The sequence below is a fragment of the Hipposideros armiger genome, unplaced genomic scaffold (assembly GCF_001890085.2).
Source record: "Hipposideros armiger isolate ML-2016 unplaced genomic scaffold, ASM189008v1 scaffold_499, whole genome shotgun sequence".
Lineage (NCBI taxonomy): Eukaryota > Metazoa > Chordata > Mammalia > Chiroptera > Hipposideridae > Hipposideros > Hipposideros armiger.
In genome coordinates, this window is record NW_017731849.1 from 972,219 (window position 1) to 998,997 (window position 26,779).

Genomic DNA, 26,779 nt, shown 5'->3' on the forward strand with positions numbered 1-26,779 from the left:
GTTGCTTCAGTGGCCCAAGTTGGTACCATCATTGCAGTGTCACTGGCCCTCATATGTGGGATCCGAACTGGGGCCCTCTGGCGTCCCAAGCCAGCTCTTAACCAACGCGCCACTTGGCCGGCCCTCATCTGATATTTTTAAATTAACCTTTTTAGTAGTATAATGGTCTTTGTGCTCTAAAATGTTTTTTTTTAAAAAGTGGTAACTTTTTTTCCCTTTTCAGCCCCAAAGCCTGAGCTGATATCTGCAGAGAAGAAGTATTTTCCTACAAAGCCTGAAGAAAAAGGTGAGGTTAATTTTTCCACTTTCAGAAAAATAACTCTTTTGTTGTTGTTGTAAAGAAAGACATCTCTTTACACCAAGTCAAATTTACACTGATTTTCAACAGGTGTTCCGTATTTACTTTGCAATGCTTGAAGTTTTCTAGGAGGGAGTAGTTTGTCAAGATAGATAGGAAATTAGTTTTTATTCAAACTGACCAATTTACAGTCATTAAAATGTTAAACCATTATTTCAGTAAGGGTGTAGTATTTAATTATATTTATTTCAAATATACAAGAAAACTAAGCATAAACAGTTAAACTTTTATTATTTTTATAGTGTTCCAATTGAAATAAATAAAAATTTCTTAGGTGTAAAATTATGTTCCTACTTAAAACATGTAAGTGATTTAGTATATATTAATTTACTTTCTTGTTATTTTTTTCCCCTTTTCTGTTCAGGTTTGGTTTATTTTATTATTTTTGCAAATAAAAAGCCCACTTTTATTGAAATAAAGATAGCTTTATGAAAAACTGAATGTATTTTCCTGTTTTGTATTACTTAATTTTCACTGCCTATATTTGTCATGTAAATGTGGAAAGTTATTCCAAGGTACCGTATGTATTTTATTAAGAGCATTACTTACTTTGTTTTGTTATTGTTAATTTGGAGAAAATACTTCTTTTGTGCAGAAAGATCTGTCTCTTGCCTAAAATTGTATTCTCTTAATTATTTCTCTTACTTTAGACCCTTCTTTGGCTTATATTTCACATTGTTGCCAGATTCTTTTTTTAAAAGATTTTATTGGGGAATTGGGGGAGGGGAATAGCGTTGGGGAATCGGAGAAGGGAACAGACAAGTTGCTGTCCTTTTGTTCTGCAGTCTAGTTGTGGAGGATGTTGCTGCACTGGCTCATGTTGGTATTAATCATTGCGCTCTTCCCAGGTAAGGCAGATTGGTCACCGGCCTCTGGACGGCAGCTCACAGCGGCTCTTGGCAGCTCACACCAGCTGCCAGACGCTCACGCTGGCTGCTGGCCACACACGGTAGCTTACGGCAGCCCACTACAGCAAGGGCTACAGCCTACACCGTCGTGGGCGACTCATGGGAGCCCAGCTCCAGGTCGAGCTGTTGTTCACCATCTTAGCTGTAGAGGGCGCAGCATCACTGGCCCTCATGTGGGATCCGAACTGAGACCCTGCTGCTCAGAGCTGGCATCCCAAGCTAACTCTTAACCATCGCGCCACTCAACTGGCCCAAGGGAAACAATTCTTAATAGTTTCAAAATATTGTCAAATATCTTCAAATGTTCTCATTAACCTGACATGGCTTTAATAGATCTGGTGCAAGGAATAGGGAAAATGTCAGTGCTTTGCTTAGTAACCTTTGGATGCACGCATGGTAGAGAGAGCCAGTTTCAATCTAAATATTAAATACTGGTACAGATTAAATTATTTCTTTTTAAATAAAAATAAGCATAAATCAAAATTCTACCCTTGTTACACAGTAAACAGAGGGAGCTTTTTCAAACCACGGCTATGGCCAAATTAAGGAGGCTAAGCCTTCTGACAGGAAATACAGTATATTCCACCAGTATGTGTTCCTGACTTTAACTCCTATGACTGACTGACTGATTTTATTTATTTGGATGACAGTGGTTAGTAAAGTTACATAGGTTTCAAGTGTACATTTCTATAATACATCACCATATATTTGACCCCCTTTTCCCTCTTCTACCATCCCCCCCTCCCCATTACCCTCTGGTAACCACTAAACTATTGTCTTTGTCTGTTGAGTTTTTGTTTGTTTTGTTTCTTTGTTGCTTTCAGTTTTATATCCCCCATATGTCTCTTATGATCTTAATTGCACAAGAGATATCCTTTGAATAACTTTGCTGTATTGGGGAAAAAAGGAGCTACCAGATAACATGAAACTTACCATCCTACCTTTGACTTTTTAGTGACTCCCTATCATTTCATGGGATAGGTTTTCAAATGGAGTTTAGGTCATCACTGTCTACTCCCTGCCATAAGCCACCATGTGGATTTTCTCAAAAATACTTAGTAGTTTACTGCTTCCTATTTTCTGAGAGGTACTTTAAATGCCTGCCATGCTGTGCCTCAGGAGAGTAATAAGATCAACACTTTGGAGTCCAAGTTTTTCTCCTGCTTTTCGGGAAGACTTTCTTGGACATACCTTTAAGTAGTCCCCTTCATTCTTGGTATGAAATGTGTATGACAGGAAGGGATGGACTGATGTTTATTTTAGAGTGCCAGGTAGGGTGGCATATAAATGTGTAGGGTAGAATGTAACAGCAGCTCTATTAGGCTTACAAAACCCCTTTAAGATATCTTTCCCCATGGCCCCAGTCACAACCACAGGAAGAACATAGAGGCTGCTGCAGCCTAGCCTGGCTCCACATTTTTATTAGAGATAGTGAATCTGTGCTCACTTTTGCTTGAGCATTCCTTTCAGAGTTTGTATTTGAGAACATAACCAGATAATAAATCTCTCTAAGCAGGTACTAATCACCGATATGTTAATGGCAATCTGGTTTCCTAATTAGCAATGGGAAGGAAGAGTTGTGCTGGTGGGTATTCTTTCTTGAGAGGTTTTTTTTTTGTTTTGTTTTGTTTTTTAAATCTTTGCATCTGGCACAAACTTTAGCTTGATATTGAAAGGCAGCAAATTACAGTTGCTGTAGTCACATGCTAGGAATTCACTACTAATACATGAGGCTATAGATGGAGGTTCTAATTGACTGATTTCTGGGACTTTGAACCCCAGTAAATCTTACCTTATCTCCTTGCAAAAGGACTGGGCTCTACTGACTACTGAAGACTTTGCCTCTTACAGGAAGTATGTGGCTGCTGCTGGTTCCCATCCAAAGGGCTAGTAGCATCATTAATTCATTCACTCATTCACAGAATTAAAAATTAATAAAGACTGTGAGTTGGATCTTTTGTTGTCTTATTATTGATTCTTTTAATCATATAAAAGCTCATGGCTTCAGCCAACATCTGTATGCTGTAGATTCCCAGTCAGGGTTGGTTGAATTTATTCACATTCATTGCTTTGTACTTCCTATTTGTTGGTATTTATACTTTCTGCCATATATATATATGGAGGGCCTAATGATGGAACATGTTTTGTTCGAAAATATTTTTTTCTCTGCATTCTTGAAAGATATTTTGCCTTATGTTGAATTCTAAGTTGGCAGAATAGGTAGGTCTTGGTATATAACTGCCTAAAATGGAAACCTTGAGGTATCTACTTTACATCTTTGCTCAGGAGCATTCTCTCTTTTGTGTGAGCCAATAAAAGGAATGCTTCATTTACAGAGTAAAAAAGCTTTATGAAAATTAAAATGTAATACAAAGGTATGGGTTTTCCAATTCATACTCTGGCCATGGATTCTTAAGTCAGTATTCTTCATATGGCAGAGTGATTTAGAGGTCAGTGTTCAAAATGCTTTTAAATTATTATGTGCTCTCAAACCTTGGTGTAATACTGTTCACCTTAGTGTGGAATTAAAATAAAAATCCATGTGTTTTAGACTCACTTAAGGGCATTTATTATCGGAGGTACTAAACTCAAATGCCTTTTCACCTGTGACACAATGTGTAGTATATAGACTCTGAGTTGAGAGCTGTGGCAGGACTCTATTGTATTTTATATTTAGTGTGCTTACCAGAAAGGAAATAACTTATCTCTTACTACAAAGAACATTTTGATATCTGTAACATATCACTTCAGCTTGCACCTAAAAATAATCCTGACCTCTTAAGAAGTAGCAAACAATACTGTTTATTTATACCCACACCTGAAATAGACTTAACCAAATAGTAAACATGCAATGACATAAAATCAATCAGTATTCATGTATGAGACAACTGGGAAGATTAAAAAATTTGTTTCTTTTTATTTTTTAAAATGATATTTTGACAGTTGCTTATTGAATAGTTAATACACACAATAATGAAGTTGTCATTATGCAGAGATTTAGAAAATGAGCAGAATGTGTTGACTGGAAAAGCGAAGGTGATTTCACAGAATATGAAAAGAATGACAGACAGCAAATTCAGGAAATGGCTACAGGCACCAAGGAGGAGTTTTGAGAAACTAAGCTAGAAAGGTGGCTGGGTACAATTGTTCTCAATCCTGGTGGGATTAGAATTACCTGGGTGCCTAAAAAAATATGCTGATGCCTAGGATCCTCTATAGAATTTTTATAGTGTCAGACTCAGGTATTAGTATTTATTTATAAAGCTCTCCACATGGTTCTAATCTGAAGACAAAATTGAGAACCACTTGTGTAGTTTATAAAAGGCTTTTGATGGTATGGGAAGGAGTGTGTATTTACTATTGGGTTGTCGGAAAAGTCATGACGCATTTTTGCAATGAAAAACATAGAAAAAATACATCATGACTTTTCCGACAACTCAATATTTGTTTATGTCTTGCCCTGCTCCAGAAGTGATTTAAAGTAGTGATAAGGGTTTCAGAATTTATAGTATGGAAATAAAGTGTATGTGTTTCATACAGACGTGTGTATGTCATATACAACACATCAACTTAACGTGTTTGAGTGCTTCCTATTGCAAAAAAATCCAATTTACAGTATTTTCTTCTCAAAAGGGGACTTTCTTGATTAGCCTTAGCCTAGCCTTCCAGGTTTTGGGTGATCTGGACCATGTGGACTTCTCTAATATATCTTCTACGTCACTTTTCTTGTTTACTATATATAGTGCAGTCTTCTATATGATCTTCATAGAATACCCATTTTTTTTCCTCTCACAGTTATCATGGTAGAGTATCCTTTCTGTGGGCTCCTGTCTTTTTTGCTCTCCCTCAGAATATTTTCATGGCTAATTAATTCTTATTTTTCAGGTTCCAGTTAAAATGTTCAGCTTAATGTCACCTTATTGACACTAGTCTTTTCCCCCCCCCACAATCTAAAAGTAGATACTTCTCATTCTTGTATGTCACATGTTTCTTTTATATTGTCTTTTTTTCCCCCACACATAACTAAACTTCATGAGGACAAAGCCATACGGGGTGTGTGTGTGTGTGTGGATGTCTGAATCGTATTTGACATTGGTTGTGTAGTTTCTTGAACAGTAGGTGTATAATGCATAGGGGATATTCAATACAATATTGTGTAATTTAAATGATGTGACGTGTTCAGGTACTTTTTTCTGAAACTTTTTTCTCGTGCTATTTAGATAGTGGTAGTAGTTGTACGGATAAAAGGAAGTTGGAATGTTTTAAGAGTAAAGAACAGAGAATCTTTATTCAAACTGACTTAAACAAGAGGGAAACAATCTTACGTTGTTGAAGTCCAGAAGTAGGAGTCATATGCCAACTACCCCCCACCTCAATAATTTCATTATGGACCTGGATTATATCTCTCTCTCCATTCTGCCATCCTTAGTGTCTACTTTGTCTTCAGATTGGTTCCCCTTGTGGTCACAAGAATGCTGACAGTGACAATCAGGGCACCATGATTTCTTGTCTGCTTGATGGGAAAGAGAGGAAAACCTCTCCACAACCATGGAATGTAAGTCCTTTTCAGTTTTTTGGACCAACTTGGGGCACATGTTCACTTACAGACCAGTTAGTCTTGTAAAAAGAATGTGCTCTTCCTGGCTTGGCGTAATCATACGAAGGTAGGATGGATTTGAGCGCATTAATTACATTATCTGCTAAAGATGCTGAGATAACATTTAGGCTCTCCATAAAGAAGGTGGTTTAGTTTTTACATTAGCGCATCTTGTTGACTAATTGGATACCAAGGTTTGTGAGGATGGAGAAACGAGAGAAGTGTGAAATAGAGACAGTTTCTGGGGGAAAATATGCAGAAGTTCAGCTTTTGACATGGAATTTGATAAGAATGTAGAAAATATGGGATGAACCTTTGTTAAGAGTTTGTATTAAGCATCTATTTGGAAGGTGCTATTCTGAAAGTTAGCTATTGAATTTATGGATATGAGTCAGGTTGTCCAAGAAGATTGTTAAAGTGAGAATGGGAAGAGAGCTTTGTATAGAGTCTTAGAATATGTACATTTAAGAAGTTATCAGATGAACTGGAATTCTTGAAGACTGATAGGGAGTAGTCATAAAGACAGGCTGAGAATGATCAGAGGGTGGTATCATAAAAGCCAAGGCAGTAGATGTAAGTTGAAGTTGAAGCAAAAGATTCTTCTGGCAATGACAAATGAGGACCAAGTCTCCTGCTGGTGTAACTATATTAATAGCTGGCAAAGTAGACTATAATACAACAAGAAGCATTATTTAAGAGAGACATTTAATTAAGGCTATGCGATTTATGACAAAGTTGCCATTGTAGTATAGAAAAGATGAAGTAAATAATGTTGATTGATATTCATATAAGAAATATATAAATCTTAACCTCTGTCTCACATTGTACACACATTTGAATCCAGAAATAGATTGATAAGTGCTTGCCTTATGACCACAGTTGCTCTGTAGAGTAATGGGAAAGGACATTCTTTTCAATAAATGATACTAAATGAAAACTTGAACCCTACTTTCTAAAATGCATAAAAGTCAGTTTCCATGTGGATTGAGGCTCTAAATTTTTTAAAAGATAATATAAGCAAGTATTTCTATGTCCTTGGAGTAGGAACTGTAACAAGACACATAAGGCAAAAGACTGATTAGACTACGTTAAGAGTAGGAATATCTGTTACATTCCATTAGGAGGATGAAAAGTTACACCACAGAGTAGGAAATGATATTTACAACACAGATGAATGACAAATTATTACTCATTTATAATATATAAAGAATTCCAGGGCCGGCCGAGTGGCGTGTTCTTTAAGAGCTGGCTTGGGACACCAGCTCAGGGCAGCAGAGTTGCTGGTTCGGATCCCACATGAGGGCCAGTGACGCTGCGCCCTCTACAGCTAAGATGGTGAACAACAGCTTGACCTGGAGCTGGGCTGCTGTGAGTCCCGGCAACTGCGTAGGCTGCAGTGGGGCTGGCCGACAGCTGGCGTTAGCCTTCGTGAGCCGCCATTGAGCGGCCGTCCAGTGGCCAGCGAGCGACTGTCTCACCCAGAAAGAGCGCAATGATAATACCAACATGGGCCAGTGAAGCAACGTCCTCCATAACTAGACTGAAGAACAAAAGGACAGCAACTTGTCTTTTGCCCTCCCCCAAACCCCCCCCCCCAAAAAAAAAATGGATTTCACAAATTAACAAAAAGTCCAAAAATGTAGTTAAGAATATTGGCGTTTTATCAATGTATGAAAGTTATTCAATTTCATTGCTCAATTAGGAAATATAATTTTAAACCAAAGTAAGATTCTCACCAAAATGGGTAAAATTAAAAAAAAAAAAGACTAATAATACTAAATGGTAAGGCTACAGATCAGCAGAACTCCCCCTATACACTGTTGGTGGGAATGTATACTGTTATATCTAATACGGAGAACTAAAGTTCAATATATCCATATCTTGTCATCCAGCATATTTGCTCCTAATTATATACCCAGCAGAAATGTGTGCTCAATTGTACACCAAAAGACTCAAATAAGGAAGTTTTTCATAGCATTATTTATATTGGCCCCCAATTGGTTACAACACAAATATCCATTAGCAGTTGAATGCATCAATAAAGTATATTCATACGAGTATACTATATAGCAACAAGTGAATGAACTAGAGCTTCACATAGCAACATGAATTATTGATTTCATTGATGTAAAGTTAAAATATGCAAAAGTGATCTATGGTGGTAGAAGACACCTGGGGATAGGAGCAGTGGGGCAGTGGGAAGAGGAATGAAGGGAACTTCAGTGTGGCCGATTTTCAGTTCTTGGTCTGAGTGGTGGTCACTCAGTTATGTTCATGAGATAACTTCTTGAGCTTTGTACTTGGGCTTCTGAAAATATGTTATACTACAGTTCAGGTCACTTCAGTGAGATAAATATGGGTAGGTTTCTTTTGTCCTAAAATGTTTGGAAAATTGATTCAGTTAAGGATCTGCTTGCTATTTTTTGGATAGTACTGCATTTTTCTCTAATGCATCTCTAAATGACCACTGATGACAAATGGAATATTTGATTTTTGAGCCAGAATTTATGCACTTGTAATCATTTGTTATATTTTTTTATTCTTATTCGTGCAGCAGGGAACTAAACCTCATCTGAATTAATAAATAGATTAACTATGTACAGTGTTAGTAATACATGCTATATTCTGTAGTAAATAAGGTAGGGCATTTCAATTATTTTGCTATATTTTTTAGCTACCATGTAATTTTAGTATACATTTTTTTTTATACACTTAGGATAATTCCTGCTTCTTTCTCTATCTTAAATTATCATAATATCTGTATCACATATCTCTTCCTTTGGGCATTCATATAGCTAGCAATAAGATTTTTTTTTCTTAAATCTAAATTTTCTCATTTTTGGTGAATTTTTTTAGCTGAACTAAAATTCTATGTGAAATTGCATATCCACATCCAAAACAATGAACCTCTGTCTCATACTATATATACAAAATTTGACTGAAAATTGAGTATTTACTTAAGTATAAGAGGTATAAAACTAGAAGTCTTAGAATAAAATATAGGGGTAAATCTTCATGACCTTGGGTTTGGCAATGGACTCTTAGATATGACACCAAAAGTCAGATAACAAAAGAAAAAATATTTAAATTGGACTTCATTAAAATTAAAAACTTTTGTGCATCAGAGGACATTATCAAGAAAGTAAAAAGACAAACTACAGAATTGGAGAAAATAATTGCAAATCTTTTATCCTATATCTGGAATATATAAAGAACTATTACAACTCACCAGCAAAGACAACAGAATCAAAATGGGCAAAGGACTGAAATAGACATTTTTCTAAAGGAGATATATAAATGCCTAATAAGCACAAGACATGATGTTCAACATCATTAGTCATTAAGGAAATGCAAATCAAACCACAATGAGCTACCACTTCACAGTCAGTAGGATGGCTAAAATAAAAATGGTAAATAACAAGTGTTTACAAGGATGTGGAGAAATTGGACCCCTCATATATTGCTGATGGGAATATAAAATGTTGAGCTGCTGTGACAAACAGTTTGGTAGTTCCTCAAAAAGTTAAACATAGACTCACCATATGATTTAGCCATTCCTCTTAGATACATACCCAAAATAATTAAAAACAGGTATTCAAACAAATAGTTGTACAGAAATGTTCATAGCAGCATAGTTCGCAGTAGCCAAAAGTCAAAATAACCCAGATGTCCTTCAACAGGTGAATGAATTGGGCTGTGTTCATGGATATTATTCAGTCACAAAAAAGGAATAAAATAGTGTATACTACAATGAAGTTGAACCTCAAAAACATTATGCTACCTGAAATAAGCCAGACAAAAAAGATCAAATACTGTATATGTATATGAAATAATCCTGATTTTCCATGTATATGAAATATCCAGAATACGTAAATCTGTAGAGATAGAAAGCAGGTTAGTGGTTGCCAGGTGATGGGTAGAGAGGGAACGGGGAGTAACTGAGTAAAAGTTTTCTTTTGGGGGAATGAAGGGTTTTAGAGCTAGGTAGAAGTGGTGGTTGCAAAATATTGTGAGTGTATTAAATAGCACTGACATGTTCACTTCAAAATGGTTTTATGTTATGTAAGTTTTATGTCAATACAAATAAATAAAATCTAGTATTTAAATACATTGTCACCCTATATTAGTTATTTAATAAGTCAACATACTATAATTGATTTAATCATGGTTATGCCAGGAATGATGAATTTTATTTTGATTACTTTGGATTTCCACAAATATGTGTTCTTTTGTTTTAGAATAAGCTACGAAATTCATTTCAAGCTGTTACATATCTTTTAAAAGGAGTATATTCAGTTAATCAATGAATTCCTATTTAAGTTATCCTTGGACATTTTCCTGATATTTTATATAAAACATCGTTTTTAATATTTTGCAGAAATTTAAGTTTATATGACCAGGGTTTTAATAGACTAAGCTATATTTCAAATGATCCGAGGAGCTATACATAAATGATAAAACTGAAACTATGGTATTTTGTATTTTCATTGTTAGATGAAATCTGATTTTGAATGAGTTGTTTACCCACAGCCTGTTGTTTGTTCAAGATTCATAATTACCAGATTTCTGATTGGTGTGAAATCTCATGAAATTATTTGTGATCTTGTGATAGACATTGTTTTGAAAGACCAAGTAAATTTTGAAAATTACTCAGTATTGCACTGAGGAGTTCCTTATTTTTACATCTGTGCCTTACAACATGTTTGTTTACTGCTGTATCATAAATATCTAATACGTGTACACGTGTCAGTTTGAATACTTGTTCTTAGTACCTCAAAGATCAGGAACCAAGTAAGGTCTTCATATATATGCGTAGTATACCATACCTTAGTGGTGTTAAAATTTTTTTTATTAAAATGGTATAAAATTGTTTTCAATGTTGTTTTTTCCAGCATATTTTCTTATCTATTTCATAGAATTATTAAATCAAATGTTAATAAAATTCCTAATACAAAGGTGAGAATTATAAATACAAGCCTATAATTTTCTCATCTTTAATCAGTCCAGCCTGAGTTTCCAACATTTGAATTTTTTTCTTTGTCATCGTGACATTTTGTAAATAATTATGTTAAGTGACACTAAAACTCCTACTCAGTTTCGACTTCATTTTCAGAATGTGGTCTGGATTTAAGTCTAGATAATATTGTTCTTTGCTTAGAGTAGAGTCATAAGGAGTTATATTTGAGTAGAATACAACCCCTAAATGCAAAGGTTCTTGGGAAGACAGTAGGATTCAAGCATTCTCTCTTTATCAGAATCTTATTAGTGGTCCCTCTCCCCACCAAAGTAAACTTTTTAAGATATTTAGGCTTATTGAATTATTATAACTTTAAAACAGGTAAAACTGCACACATACACAAATAATGTCTCTCTTCTGTTTCACATTTTTCCGGCCTGACATCAGCTTTAAGTAATAGAAAAACCTAAATAGTTCTGATAGTTAATAACTTATTAAATATTTTTAAATAATCAGATGAAAAATCAGTGCTGGAACAGAAACCTTCTAAACCAGCTGCTCCACAAGTCCCACCCAAGAAGCCTACTCCACCCACCAAAGCCAATAATTTATTGAGATCTCCTGGAACAGTGTACCCAAAGCGACCTGAAAAGCCAGTTCCTCCACCACCTCCTGTAGCCAGGTAAGTTTTATCTAATTTTAAGTTAGTTTATTAATTTACCTGCCTTTGACATCAATGGCTCTACTGCCTTTCTAAATATTAAAGTAATTTTTAAAGTATTTGTTTCCCATAGACTTTAATAATTCTCTATTATATGTTAATCTTATAGTCACACTATGTGAATATAATCATATTAAGCTGTTTTTATATTTGATTTTATTGTGATTAGTCTTAGGGTAAAGGTTAATGTTTATGAAAATTATTTTGTAGAACAAAGAAAAATCAGCATTAATGCAATAACATCTTTAGTGTCATTAAAGCACAATGTTAAAAAAAGATCATGTTTCACATACAAGTGATTTTTGCCTATGTTTGATTTTGTCATTTCAGGATTAATGGGGAGGTGTCTACCATTTCATCAAAATTTGAAACTGAGACAGTATCAAAACCAAAGCTAGATTCTGAACAGATACCACTTAGACCAAAATCAGTAGACCTAGATTCATTTACAATTAGGAGTTTTAAAGAAACAGGTAAGTTAACATGTAGAAAGGTGAAACACTAAAAAAAGTTACCAGTACAGTTTTCAGAAACTATTTAAAATAAGAAATGTGTATATACAGTTTGTTTATGGGTAGATACAATGGAAATCAAAATTTGTTTAAAATTTGTGTAACAGCTGAAATGGAAAAATAAAACTGAAAGAAGATAAATGGGCAAAATATTTATGATTCATACAATCTTTGTCACTGGTCAGCGGACTGAGATGGACATTAAGAGATAACCTATTTATTTTTCTGTTACTTCATATTGAAATGACCATACCACCTAAGTCAGGCAGACATGAATACATTTTAGTTTTAAAAGTTTTAAAATAAAGGTTATATTTAAGAAAACTATTTTTATTCCCCACTTAATTTCAATATATTTTTCTTTCCAATTCAGGAAATTAGACTTTTTAAGGTTTTTTGTGACTCTCAGATATCTCAGCAGGCTTTATTTCTTTAACTAAGTGTTGTTCCTTAAGTTTTAGGACTGATTTTTCAGCCCATTAACCATATTCATTTGTCCCCTGGTCTTTTTTACCTCTTAGTTATAAAATAGAAAACTTGAAACAGAGAAGTCTTGATAAAAGTTTCACTGTTAAAAGCGGTACACTCATTACTTTGTGGTAATGATTATTGTATAGTACTTTGAATTTGTTTTTAGTTTTTTTACATTTTCAAAGCACTTTGTCATATATGTTCTTTTTTTTTTTTTAATTTATTGTTAGTTTCAGGTGTACAGAACAATGCAATAGTTACCCTTTTCACCCTCACAATGTCATATATGTTCTTATTTTATCTTTACAGTGACTCTAAGAGGCAGATGCTGTTTTTCTCTATTTGCATTTGAACAAATTAAGCTGTAGGTACTCAAATGTCCAAGATCACATGAATCAGAAGAAAACACTTTAAATCTTGTTTATATAAAGTGTTCTATGATATTCTTTAAAAAGTTTTAATGACTTAAGTATGTATTTTTAGCTTCATTGTTAACATTTCATACATTTAAACTTCAAGGTCAGTAACACTTAGATTTTTTTCCGCACTATGTTGGAAAATGTACTACTTACTACCTCCCACACAATTTTAGGTGATTTTATTTTTTTGTCGTCTTTTCAGTTTGCCAGTACAAAATCTCTAACCATGAACTCCCTCAGTTTTTTAATTTGAATGTTTTATAGATCTTTTCATCATGTTTTTGGGTCCTGCCTGCTCTGGATGAAGCTGTGCTCATCAGTAATTTCTGTAAATTGAGATGTTGATTGTATTTTAGAGGCATTCACACAAATACATTCAGTATGTTCTATCTGATTAAAACTGTTCTTATTTACTGTTAGTTAAATAAAAACAAAAAAAAATCCTCTTTATGTTTTTAAAAAATACCCTTTAATTTCTATTGAGGGTAGTGTTAAAAATAGAATTCTATCAATTCTTATTGTTTTCTGTTTGATTTAAAATATAGCTAGAAATGTTTTCAAAGTAATAGTTGGAGGGGAAAAGTGCAGTTTTAAAAATTCATTGGTATTATCTTTAATCTCTACAATTTTCTGCAATCTTGATCAGAAGTCTCAAATTTTGATGTCTCTCTGAGAGCTAAAGGAGTAATGTTTAGAGCCTATATTTTTTCTGCATTTTTGTTACTTTTTGTCATTCTTGAATATTTGCTTTATTTAGTTGTCTCAAGGTCATGGAAATTACAAAAAAGTTTAAATTAAAACAGATTTTCACTTTTTTCAAAACTTTTTCTATATATGATCACCATTGAGTTTTGTTTCCTTTGCTACATTTCGATTACAAATTGCATGTAACAGTGTCAAACCATTGGTGGTTGAAAAGTTCTGTTTTTTCTTTGTTTTTGGTCCCAATTCTTATATCAATAGCTATTATTTCCTCTTCATTAAAAAAACAAAGAGGCTTTGTGGAACAGGGTTTGAAATTTTCTACTTTTTTTTTTTTCCATCAAATGAATAATTAGAAATGCTGAGACTTATATATGGTCAAAATAACAGATAACTTTCAAGCTGCTGTTCTTTATTCCTTCTGCTCTCAGGCTGCCTTTGGTGTAGTTCACTTATGTCCTTAAAGTTCAGAAAATACAAATTTTGGAAATTTAGTTCATATTAAGTAACAAATAATTATTGAGCAAGCGTTTGATCCACAGCACTGTTTTAGGCAATACGTAGTGTGCTAACAAAGGCATAGCTGCTGAGAGCAAATAGCTTATGTCTCAAACCACAACTCACAGGCTATTCCTTATTTCCTTTTTTTATTAAAATATCATATATTCTTAGTACTTGTAGCATAAATGTGTTTTACCTTGTCTTTGGGATGTTGACAGAAACTCCTCAAATTTGACATTAGACTGAGGCATATTTTAATTTATATTTTTGGCTCATTTTGAGGTTTTACATGTTTAAGCAGCATGTGAAACTAGCCCTTTAACATAAGTTTCAGAAAGTTTAAAATATGAAAATCTCCTTAGAGTTTTATTATGTAAAATAATAATTTGAGGTGAAATGAGATAGTAGAAAGTACACTGACCTTGCGTTAAACAATGTGGGTTGTAAATTATTAGTTGCTTGATCATTGGCATGTTTCTTCTCTTAATCTATTTTCTTGCTTAACTAACAATTGAATGACCCAGTGTATCTATGATACAAATTAAATATCTATTAGAATACCTGACATGGAAGTTTTTATAAAATGTTATTTTCCTTCTGCTCCCCTCCTCCATTGTCAATCCCATCTCATTCTGTTTCTGTTCCTAGCTATAAAGGATGTAAATTCCTGATTCTACTCTCAGATATGATTTTCCTGTATTGAAAGCCATATATAAATATATGTATGTATATAAATACAGATCTGACTTTTGTACATACAAGGAAACATTCCTAGAACAGTTTGTTTTTCTTTTTTCATTTGAAAAGTTCCTCCACGTATATCCTCCTATATGATATAAGATAGTACTACAAATTACAGAACTCTTAGAAGCATGTTTTAATTTTTTTTTTCCAAACACTTCATCACAAATTCGTTAGAATAATCTCATTGGTACTACTGGTTAATTATAAAGTTTACACGGTCTAAATTTATCTAAAAAAGTTAATTTTCCAGGAAGTAAAATTGGTTTACAATTAGTTTTAAAATACAAGATAGAAAATTTAGTGTTAACATAGCTATTACATTGAGAAAGCACAGATGATGAAGGATTTTATCCTTTTTGATTGTTTTTTTTTTGTGTGGTAAATTCTTGGGTTAAAAGGAAATTTTAGAGATACATTATTTGATTCAAAAGGTGTTGTTGTTAAATAGGAACACATTCTTTTTCTTCAGTTCTGTTTGATAGTTTATTTTCATTTGAATTATTTTCCCAATATTTATTCATTTATTTCTTTCAGAAAGAACGTATGGTAGGATTTTTCTAATAAGATTGCCTGCCTATTGAGTGGTAGACATGATTAAAAGTGAGCCTGTATCTAAACTAGGTTACCAAAACAAAACACCACACCCGAAAATGTAGAATTTACTGGGAAGTAAGAGCAGTGATTAAAATTTTTATTTTCTAGTAGTTATTTTGTTGATAATGTCATTCTAGAGAGTATCATATAAGACATTATTGAATTTTCATTTCTATATGTATGTGATTTTAAGTGTTGTACTGGGTTTGCATTTTTATAGTGAAATATTTAGAAAGAATATTTGATATATTCGTATTTTTCTTTTATTAAACCATAGAATTAAAATTACCTCTTTTGTTGTAATTGCTGTCATACGCTGAAGACTAAAACTTGACTAAAAGGTGGTTTAATTTTAGTTATAACTATATTAATGAGTTAATATATTGATTTATTACTCTAACTTTGGTACTAAAACATCTTTTTGGAAGCTGTCTTGGTGTTTAGTGAGTAATAAAAGTGGCTTCTTTCTATTTTAATGTATATTGAAATTAATACTCATAGTTTTTTCTTTTGAAAGACAAAAGAATAAATCTAAAATTTAATACACATCTTATGCAAATTTAGATAATCTGCAATAGGTATATGCTAAACATTGAAATGGTTCTATTCACTCTACAACTGTTTCTTTTTCCTGCTTTGTAAAATAATTTTTTTGGTTTAGTCTTTTTTCTAGACATTTCTATCCTTGACTTTTCTTTCCAGATTTTGTTTCCTAGCCTGTTTGCCATGTTTCCCTTCTTACGTGTCAGGAAATTATCCTACCTTTCTCCATTTTGGTAAGATGAACAATTTATAAAAGAAATCAAAATAGTATATTCAGTATAAATAGGTGGTGCACATTGATTTTTCTTTGTAATTTTACTAAAAGTGTACGTGTTTGTCTGTCTATTCTAACCCTTTGGTTTTCCATTTTAAAATAAAATAAAATTTATGTTGAAAATATTTTCCTGATTTAAAGATACTCTTTTGAGAAAAGTTTTTTATTTGACAGCCATAAAAGTCAGTTTATTTTCTCCCAAAATTTGATATTCCATTTTGATTTTTAAAAATTCCATGTCTTCTTAAGCAATATTTGGAAATGTAAAATGGCTGGCAGTGTGGCAGTGTGATTGCAAGAGTTAAATGATTGTCATGCTGTTTATGCCACATATACAGTATAAATCCATTGTTACCACTCTTAGGTAAATTTAAAAGTGTTCAAATATATCATGAGTTGAAAATGTGCACTCTTTTATTTTACTAACCTAATGGCTTAAATGGAGGACCTGAGAGAGTTTTAGAATAGTAAAATTATTTGTCTTGGTGTTGTAGCCCAAAATTGGACATATGAAAGGCCTTTTTACATGAGCATGATATATAATTTTGTAAATCTACCTTTTATTTACCCTTTCAATTTTATTTATCTTCATTCCTTCTGTGTTTTTCTGTTTATTTCTTTTTCTTTCTGCAAGTTGCTTAAATATGCATTTGAAAATAATCTCCACAGGCCAAAATGATTAGGTTGTACTTTTCAAGCTTTTTGGATTTTTTTTTTTTTTGTAGATTGTCAATGCACATTTATCAGTGTGAAAAGCAATTTTTAACCCTTCAAACTACAGTATATTTTTAACATCTTCTAAAATATTGTTTTCTTTGTTTATGAAATTTACAAATAAAGTGAGATATTTAATTTCCTTGATAATGCCATTATAGAGAGTATCATATAAGACACTGAATTTTTGTTTATATATGTATGAGATTTTAAGTGTTGTGCTGAGTTGCGTTTTTATAGTGAGATACTTAAGAAGAATATTTGGTATGTTTTTCTTTAAACCCATAGTATAATGCATTTTTTATTAAAACCAATGTTTCTTAAGGTTTGTCATATTTTATAATTAAAGACAATTATTGAATGACTCAAGACAGTAATCAAACTGAATACATTAGATTGCCTGTTGTGATGTACTTATTAACTTAGTGACCAGATCTAAGATAGAACACACAAAGTAATCCCAGAATGTGAAGATGGAGAATTAAGAGGTCAACAAATATTAAAGTTGTTATAAAATGCATATTGCCAAACAGTGATACCTCTTCCTCTGCCTTGCCCTTTGTGTCCTCCATCCCTTTAAAAAAATTATCTCAGTGAATTACTTTAAATATGAAAATTGATAATAAGCTTTGAGGGCAGCAATGATAAGAATCTTTAGATTCTTTTAAGAAATAACAAGTCAGGGAGGTGGGGCATCTAAATATTTGACAAAAAGCATTATAAACATCCAGGCAATGGTAATATGAAGAATGAGTTCATACCTGGAAGACTAGGCCAAAGATAACTGCTGCCATATTGAATATCTTGACTGTGATTTATATGCCTAGTTTGGAATCTGGGCTGAAGGAAGATAATATTGATAGTGGAAGTATCTAGAATTACACTTAGGGTTCTTGTATTGTTTATAACTATATGGGCTTCAAAACGAAAGACCAGCTTCTTTTGCAAGGTCCTCTGGATCATCTAGAAAAAGGGAAGGTATTATATACTATTATTTTAGAGATATGAATTACCTAGATTTGTCTTTAAACCCATTATTGGATTAAAGGTCTCCCCTTGATGGTGGGGAAACAAGTGGATGATCTATATAGCATTTTCCCTTGATAGCCAATTTGCCTTAGATTTATAACTGCCTTATGATTCCTAAATAAGGTAATGTCTAAGCAGAAGTGCAGTGAACTATAAATAGTTTGAGTCCCAGCACAACACACTATGTACATACATATATACATATATAAAGACACATTAAACTATACTTTCACCTTACATTGAGCAATACAGTGGAAAAGCAGCAGGGTCCCAGATATAGATGGCTCCTTAAAATTTGAGTATTAGGATACTACCTGAAGTTTAAAACAAATTTTATGTGTTAATTTCCTGATATATTATAATTATGAGTTGAAGAAGTAAATAATGTTTTTTTATAAGCAAGAACTTAAGGTGACAGCTTTTTTATGCTACTACAGCTAATGGTACAGATTTATATCTTTCAAGAACTTTTTACTGAGGTCTAAGACTATTAAACATGAACTCTATAATGTTAATAAAGTCTTATGTTATAAAATGTATCAGGTAAAGAGGATGTTTGTTTTTAAGGGTGAGTGTTGTTTTCCAAATGCATATGAAAAGCACAGGTCAATTTGTGAGTCCCAGTGGTACTCTTTAATTTATAGTTTGTTAAAAATCCAGAAACATTGTTTTTTTACCTTTTAAAATGTAAAGTGATTTCTTAATAGATATGTTTAATTTTATTCTCCAGATCCTGTAAATTTTGATGACATAGCTTCCTCAGAAAACTTGCTACATCTCACTGCAAACCGACCGAAGATGCCTGGAAGACGGCTGCCTGGCCGCTTCAATGGTGGACATTCTGTGAGTTATACTTATTGTTGTTAAACAGGGAATTCAGCAAATCCCGAGTCCTTCTGAAGATAAGAATAAGTGAGGATTTATAGTTCCACTAGTTTAAAAATCAGGAAGCTAGTGTTACACTCAAGTGGTAAATGGTTGTATTAAAGAGTCATGCTCATTCAGCATTTTGGAATGGAAGGTTACAGAATCAGAAAGTGTTATCCTCAGACTGTAACTACAGAGCACAGGGTCAAAAGGGGACAGGGTACTTGTGTAATCCACCCGTCCAACAACAATAATTAGAATTGAGTGGTACATACTCATGTGAGGAAGAAGAAGAACATTTTTCATCTTGAAATAGTGTTTTTTGTAGTACTAATCCTGGTATTTAATATGTAACTTCTTTTTACGCCTTCTATACACTTGCCCATGATATTGGTAGTACATTAGTGTTAATATATTAGCTCTTAAGCACTGTGGTGCTTGTAAATTACCTAAGTAGAGAAAATTTTTATTGTGAAGAATCAAGCTGGTTTTCCCCCAAGATGTGCAAGTGTACTATTTAGCATGAAATTACATACCATCCTGTTAGTAATAATGGAATATCTGGAACAGTAGCTGCTGAAAACAGTGACAAAAGTTATTATCCAAATACTAACTTTTTTTCTTTGGTGTTTTCTGTTCTTGATTAAAAAAAAAATCATTTAGCCAACTCACAGCCCAGAAAAAATCTTGAAGTCACCAAAAGAAGAAGATAGTGCCAACATAAAGCCATCTGAATTTAAAAAGGATTCATGCTACTCTCCAAAGGTGAGGTGTGCATTGTGGTCTAAGATTTGTATATTTTGTAAGATTCTTTGTGAACATCAAAACTGTGGAATTTAAAGTGTCCTTTTAGAATGATTTTTTCTGCCAAGAAATAAAATAATCCCTGCTAAAAAATTGAGTTATTAAAGGTAAGTCACACTATTCTCTGTAGATCGTTTTTTTAGAAGAGCTTATATTATTTTAAATGAATAATATAAATGTTACATATTTCATATTTTTTAAGACATAGCTCGGTTTCATTTTCCCATTAAACATACACTCATTAGGTCAGAAGCCATCATTTGTTTACTTCTTACCTAGCTTGATGCTTGGCACCATAATAAGCGCTAACTATAAACTGGAATGAATGACAGAATACATGGATTCTTCCATCTGTTATATGGTGTTTTAGACTCTTCTAAACTGTTGTCATTTTTATTAAGGTAGTATTACCACAACTGGTACTCATATTTAAGAATGTCATGTTCCTCCTCAAATTCATTCCAGGGCATTTGGCTGCTATTCCAGTTTATCAGATACACTTAATCTGATTCTCTCAGCTGTTAGCATTCTGTTGAAAATTTACTTGTTATTTTAGTGAAATAATAAAAGGGTGTCTGATCATGTATTCATTTTAATGCCTCTTCCATGCACTTCCTAAATTTTTCATAATGACTTTTTTTAAAAAAGATTTTATTGAGGATTTGGGGGAGGGAACAGCATTGGGAAATTGGGGAAGGGGAACAGACAAGTTACTGTCCTTTTGTTCTTCAGTCTAGTTGTGGAGGATGCTGCTTCACTGGCCCATGTTGGTATTATGATCGTTGCTCTCTTCCCGGCTGAGGCAGTCGGTTGCTGGCTATTGTTTGGTGGCTCATGGCAGCTTCGCCGGCTGCTGGCCGCTCACGTTGGCTGCTAGCCACTCACGGTAGCTCACGGCAGCCCACTGCAGCAGGGGCTGCAGCCTGTGCCATCGCTGGCCACTCATGGCAGCCCAGCGCCAGGTCGAGCTGTTGTTCACAGTCTTAGCTGTAGAGGGCGCAGCGTCACTGGCCCTACTGTGGGATCCGAACCGGGGCCCTGCTGCTCAGAGCTGGCGTCCCAAGCCAACTCTTAACCAACTGAGCCACTTGGCCGGCCCCCATAATTACTTTTAAGTGAAGTTATTTGGATATTCTAAATAGTAACTACTTAATGTGGAGGATCAAAACAATACCTTAATGCTGATACAGTATTTCCTTCCTTATTGGTAGGGGATACGTTCCAAGATCCCCAGTGGATGCTTGAAACCATGGATTGTACTGAACCCTGTATATGCTATGAGTTTTTTCTATACATACATGCCTTTTTACTTAGGAGAAAAAATTTATGGCTTCTCTTTGGCCTATCTGAATTGCCAGCATCACTTCTTTTGTGCTTTGGGGCCATTACTAAGTAAAATAAGTGTTTTTGAACACAAGTACTGTGATAACTGTGACAGTTGATCTGATAACTAGATGGCTACTGAGTGACGAATCGGCAGGTAGAGTAAACATGTAATGTGGATACACTGGATAAAGGGATGATTCACATTCTGGGCCAAAGTGGGACGGCTCGAGATTTCATTATGGGACTCAGAAAGGCATGCAGTTTAAAACATGAATTGTTCATTTCCGGGGTTTTCATTCCATATTTTGGACCACAGTTTACCGAGGGTAACTAAATCCTCAGAAAGTGAAACTACAGATAAGGTGGAGGTGGCGGGGGAGACTGTATAGTCTATAGTCTATAGTTCCACTAGGCAAACCATTCATAAGATAAATCTAATGTATTTTTCTTTTCTATTTTTCTTTCTTTTTTGTAAAAATAAAACCTTTGACATTCCTCACAAAACTCCTAGTGATTGCAGATTTATTTGGTGGTTTTTTTCAGGTGTGAACATCACATTGCTTTTAGTATTTCTAAATTTACCATTTATCTTGAAGTATTACTTTAATTATTTCCTTGCTATAAAATCTTTTGAACTTAAATATAATAAGTATGAATACAAATAGAATCAGAATTTTTTCTGTTTATATTTTTCAGCCATCTGTGTACCTTTCAACACCTTCAAGTGCTTCTAAACCAAATACGGCTGGTTTTTTAATTCCATTAGAAATGAAAGCTAAAGTAGAAGCAGATGATGGGAAGAAAAATTCATTGGATGAGCTTAGAGCTGAGATGATTGAGTTGCTGTGCCTTGTGGAAGCACTGAAAAAGGATCATGGGTAAGTAGCCCTTGTTTTCTTCTTTGAGTACTACTTAACACATGTAAAGAATTATTCTAAATTGAACAAGTATGTTTTCAAAGAAATTTTCATTAATAGTGCTTCTCTTCTCTTGGCCAAAAATTTCAATTAGAAAACTTGTTTAATAGGCCAGATCTAGAAAAGGTATATGTGTACCTATAATTTAAGGTTAGAAATCTGGCAAACACTGGGGTTAATTAGCCTTAAAATATTAGGAAAACCATGTTGTATTTTGGATCTATGGTGTATCTGTATATCTAATTTAATTCTCAGAGGACTTTAATTGCTATTTCTGCTAGGGTTGAGTGGATATTTAAAAAACAAATGGGTTGGGGTAGATGATCTCTAAGGCTCTTCTCTTAATTTTGAAAGTTTTTGATAATGGTATACGGTAAGACATACCTTAAGTGAAAGTTACGAATGTTTTACAGCTAAAATAAATTTAAAAGATCACCTACTATAGCCCGCCTCCCTTCCTTTAAATGAAGTAGTAAAAGGGTTCAGAGAGGTAAAGCTATTTAAGATCACACAGCTCTTAAATGCAGAGCTAGAACTCAAAACCCATATCTTCAATTGAGTCAGAGATCTTTTTTATAACCATTATTATTTGAATTTAAAAACTTGTTAATATTTTAAAGGTAATTCTGCAAAAGCCCAGTGGGTAAACAGCTCAAAGATCAGATAATCTAACTGAACTGAGGGTGAAAGTTCAGGTGCTCGTCCCCTTTCTCACCTTCTCCTGTAGCCTCTAAAAATATTTCTTGGAATAATGGAATCTGGTATAAAAGTCACTACAAGAAACCATGTTACCTCTGAGTTTGTAACATGTATGTACCATATCTCCCCCAATACTCAGTAGGCCTTGGATTCTTTATTAAAAATACTATCAAGATTAATAATATGGTGTACTTGTAGTTTGCAAAGCACTTTTATAAACGTCCGTTGTATAGAAACAAAAGAATTATCTTGAACGACTACTTAAAAATATATGCCAAAGGTGCCAAAAAAAAAAGTATACAAGTGGACACTTTGGTCAGTAGCTCAAGCAGTAGTTGGCTCTAATCAGAAGTGTCTGGCCGCTGATGGTAACCACTTTGAGTACCTCTTGTAATTACAGAAGTCAAACGTGACTTGTATTCATCTTTTGTTATTGGTATATATTGAGTATGACAATTTTATTAGTATTTTTCTTTCTTAAAATGTGTGTACATTTTTTTGTCACCCTCTGTATATTATGCATATGTATATCATATACAGAGTGTGTTTGTAATTTGGTACATGATGGCTTTTTGTTGAATCCTTCAGTTTATATCTTCTGAGTCCCAACAAACTTTTTTACAGATTGTATAATATGCACATTATAAACTGTTAAGCTCATTCATCCAGTACATATTAACTAAGCACCACATGTACCCAAGAAGTTTTCTGATTTGGTGATTTTGACATTTTACATTTTTGACACCAAGTGTGCTATTTTCAGTGAACTAATAATTATATATACAGATTGCCTATAGGTGCTTTTAAATTAGCTGTAGGATGAATAAAATATGATTTATATATATTTTAAAGTATACATCAAATATTTTAGAAGTCTTGACTTCCTCTGGGAAAATGAAATGGATGGTAGTTTTTTAAATCTGAAGAAGAGTATCACAGGAGAGCATCATCATGCATGTGTGTATACTGATGCAGAGAAATACTATACTACAGTATACAGCAATAAAAATAAATGAATTATGGTTACATGTGTCAACATGAATTAATCTCAAAAATGTTGGCAGTGGGAAAAGTAAATCACAGACATGCATATAGTATTATTTCATTTATATAAAGTTGAAAAGCATACAAAACCAAACAGCATACTGTTTCATGATATATTTGTATATGTGATAGAATTAGAAAGAAGAAAGGAACAATAAATACTATAAAATGTTTCCTATGAATGAGGGGGGTGAAATGGGATTGAAGAGGGAGGGCCACTGGGTATCAGAGGTATTGGTAATAGCATTTTATTTCCTAAGCTAACTTGGAGTTCTTAGGTTTTTGCTTTATTATCATATCTTGATAGCTTACAAACGCATAAATCATCTTTATACATTCAGTATTAAAATCTAAAATGGATAGAAGAAGTCATTAAAAAATCCAAGGAGGTTGACATGGAAGGATTGACAGAAATACATCAGTAATCTGTTTCTTTAGTAGAAAAGTTATAGAAGATGTACAGTTTAATCCTGTTCTTGTAAAACGAAAACAGAATGAATGTTACATAAAAATTTTATATCTGTAAATGTGTTTTTAAAATGAGCAATACAAATGTGAGAGTGGTACAAAATTATCAGATCAAAAAACAAATAATGTAACAGTTATAAGTAAAGATAAATAAAGCAGGATAGTCTAGGAGTAAATCCTAATTTAGATATAAATAAAATGTATAATAAACTCAGAATAATAGAATAATTGGAAAAAGGAAGCATTATTTAATTTAGTGATAACTTATGGAAATAGGAAGTTATTAGCTTAGAAGTACATTTTATATCACATATCAAAATAAGCTCTAGGTGAAAAATTTGAGTTACATATTATTTTAAAAATTATAATCAGAAAATTTATTGCCAATATAGAGAAATAATTTTCTAATCATTAAAACCACAAAAGAAATTAGTTTTGAAACTATAGAATTTAAAACTTCCTTTCTTTTTCATGTTGTTCATGAGTTTTCACGAGTTTTTCAAGCTATTATTTCTACAATACTCTTGAAGAGAATTTTCCTAGTATATATTGAGAGGCTAGAAATGTCCACACATTTTTATTTAGAAACTTAATATACTGATGTATTCATGATGTTAATAAAGTTCCTATTCCTCCCCTTTTTTTTTTTAAATTTTCTTCTAAAACCAACTAACCAAACCAAAAAACCTGGATATTTGAATACCAAACAACTGTCTTCAGAAATTGGAAAATTATAGCAGCATGGAAATGTTTTAAAATACTTTGTGAAATGATACAGTAAAAATTCTATACTTAATAGCTATGGAGGGAAAAATGAGTATGTCTAAGAGAAGGGAACACAGAAAAATGAAAACATGAGTTAAGAGGGATTGATGATTGAAGTTTTTTGTTTATTGGTTTGTTTTTGGATTTTAAATGTAGCATTTAAAAAATAGACAAAGAAATGTAAAGTCCGGGTTATTTTATTAAATAAACTATGATTTGCCTTATACTGTGACATGTTTTGACATTCATTCTACTAAATAGTTTAGGCTCTGGGAAAATACATGATAACTGAATATGGAAATTCTTTCTAAAGGCCAGTTATTATTTCTTTATTTTATCACGAGCTGTTCTGTATTCATTTAAAAAAATTTGTTTTAATTTTTAAATTTTAAAAAATTTTTATTTTTTATTATTATTTTTAAATCTCAGGTAGGTTTGTCATGGTTTTGTTGAGATTTTAACTGTCAGATTGAACTATTCCAACTACAGGTTTTGAAATTATTGTCAATCAAAATAGCTCTTTTCTTTAAAAAGTTCCCCCAGTGTTCTGGGATGTCAGGCAACAGAGATCCTGTTAATATTAGTCAAATATGTTGTTTAATTGAAAGACTTAACAGTAATAAGTGCTTTGTTTTTAAGGAAAGAACTGGAAAAACTACGAAAAGATTTGGAAGAAGAGAAGGCAATGAGAAATCATCTAGAGGTAATTCACTTCTCTCAGCGTTGAGATTATGGTCAGCATAAACCAGATGTTTATTCCAACCCAACTGGGTGATTGATTCCACTACAAAATATGCTGTCCTACTTTTGTTGGACACTCCCTGCTGCTTGGTAACCATTTAATTAATCTCTTGTTGACTCCCTGTCACATTCCATTCATTCATTCAGCAAATATTTTTTGAGCTCTAACTCTCATTGGCAGTGCATGAGGCACAGAACAAAACAAACACGGTACTTGCCCCGTAAAAGTGTCTAGTTCTGGATCTTTTACACTTAACACTGCTTCTTTCTTGAGCTATAGTTCTCTTTTTCCCAGTTTTTAACTTTTTTCTGTTTTCTTTTTGTTTTGTTTTTTCCTAGGGGCAAAGCTGGTAGTGGTAGTGGTAGGATGGCTATAGATTTGTTGACTTTGATTTTTTACTGAGAATTTATAATGTTATCATCTTCACTCTGCTGATGACTGGCCAGTTCACTTATTTTCTTTTATCTTCCTTAACTTCTTTTCCATCCTCACTGACTTTGGTTTTCATTTGTAGTCTTTTTTTTCTGCGTATTTCAGGGAAAGTGTATCCTGCCTTTTTTCAGAGGCCCTTCCCATTGTGTATTTAAGTATTTTATTCTCCTCCCTATTTTTACTTTGCCTCATTACTTACTTATTTCTTTTGTTAACACTGTGAAACAGAGAGAGAACATGGGACTTTTCATTAAAAACCTTGAGCTCCTCTTCTGACTTATACTCGTGACTTTCAGTTCTAAACCATGTGTCAGTTACGCTTAACACTTTATGTACATTATCTCATTGGACACACGTAACAATTTATAAGGATTATTGTTCCTACTTTAAGAGTGAGAAAACTAAGGTTTAGAATAATTAAATCACCAGTGGAGCTGAAATTTTCAACAGAAGCAGCCAGTCTTCAGAACCTTTATTTTAGGGATTAAGTTACACTGTTCTAATTTGAGGAAGTCACTTAACCTCCTTTGGTTTTAGTTAAGGTAATACCGTATTTGCCGGCGTATAAGACGACTTGGCGTATAAGACGACCCCCTAACATTTCCACTCAAAATACAGAGTTTGTTATATGGTCGGCTGTGTGCGATTTTGCGAGTGTGGTAAAATCGCAT

General features: G+C 33.2%; 1 protein-coding gene across 1 annotated transcript in view; it reads left to right on the top strand.

The window, feature by feature from the left end:
- Positions 1-26,779, top strand: part of CD2AP (CD2 associated protein) — a 102,231-nt gene that overhangs the window by 70,566 nt on the left and 4,886 nt on the right. Inside the window, exons 11-17 of the mRNA XM_019667536.1 lie at positions 224-286; positions 11,337-11,502; positions 11,872-12,014; positions 18,775-18,887; positions 19,575-19,676; positions 21,738-21,919; positions 25,574-25,637. Coding sequence (XP_019523081.1) covers positions 224-286; positions 11,337-11,502; positions 11,872-12,014; positions 18,775-18,887; positions 19,575-19,676; positions 21,738-21,919; positions 25,574-25,637 — 833 coding nt within the window. The remainder of the gene's footprint in view (positions 1-223; positions 287-11,336; positions 11,503-11,871; positions 12,015-18,774; positions 18,888-19,574; positions 19,677-21,737; positions 21,920-25,573; positions 25,638-26,779) is intronic.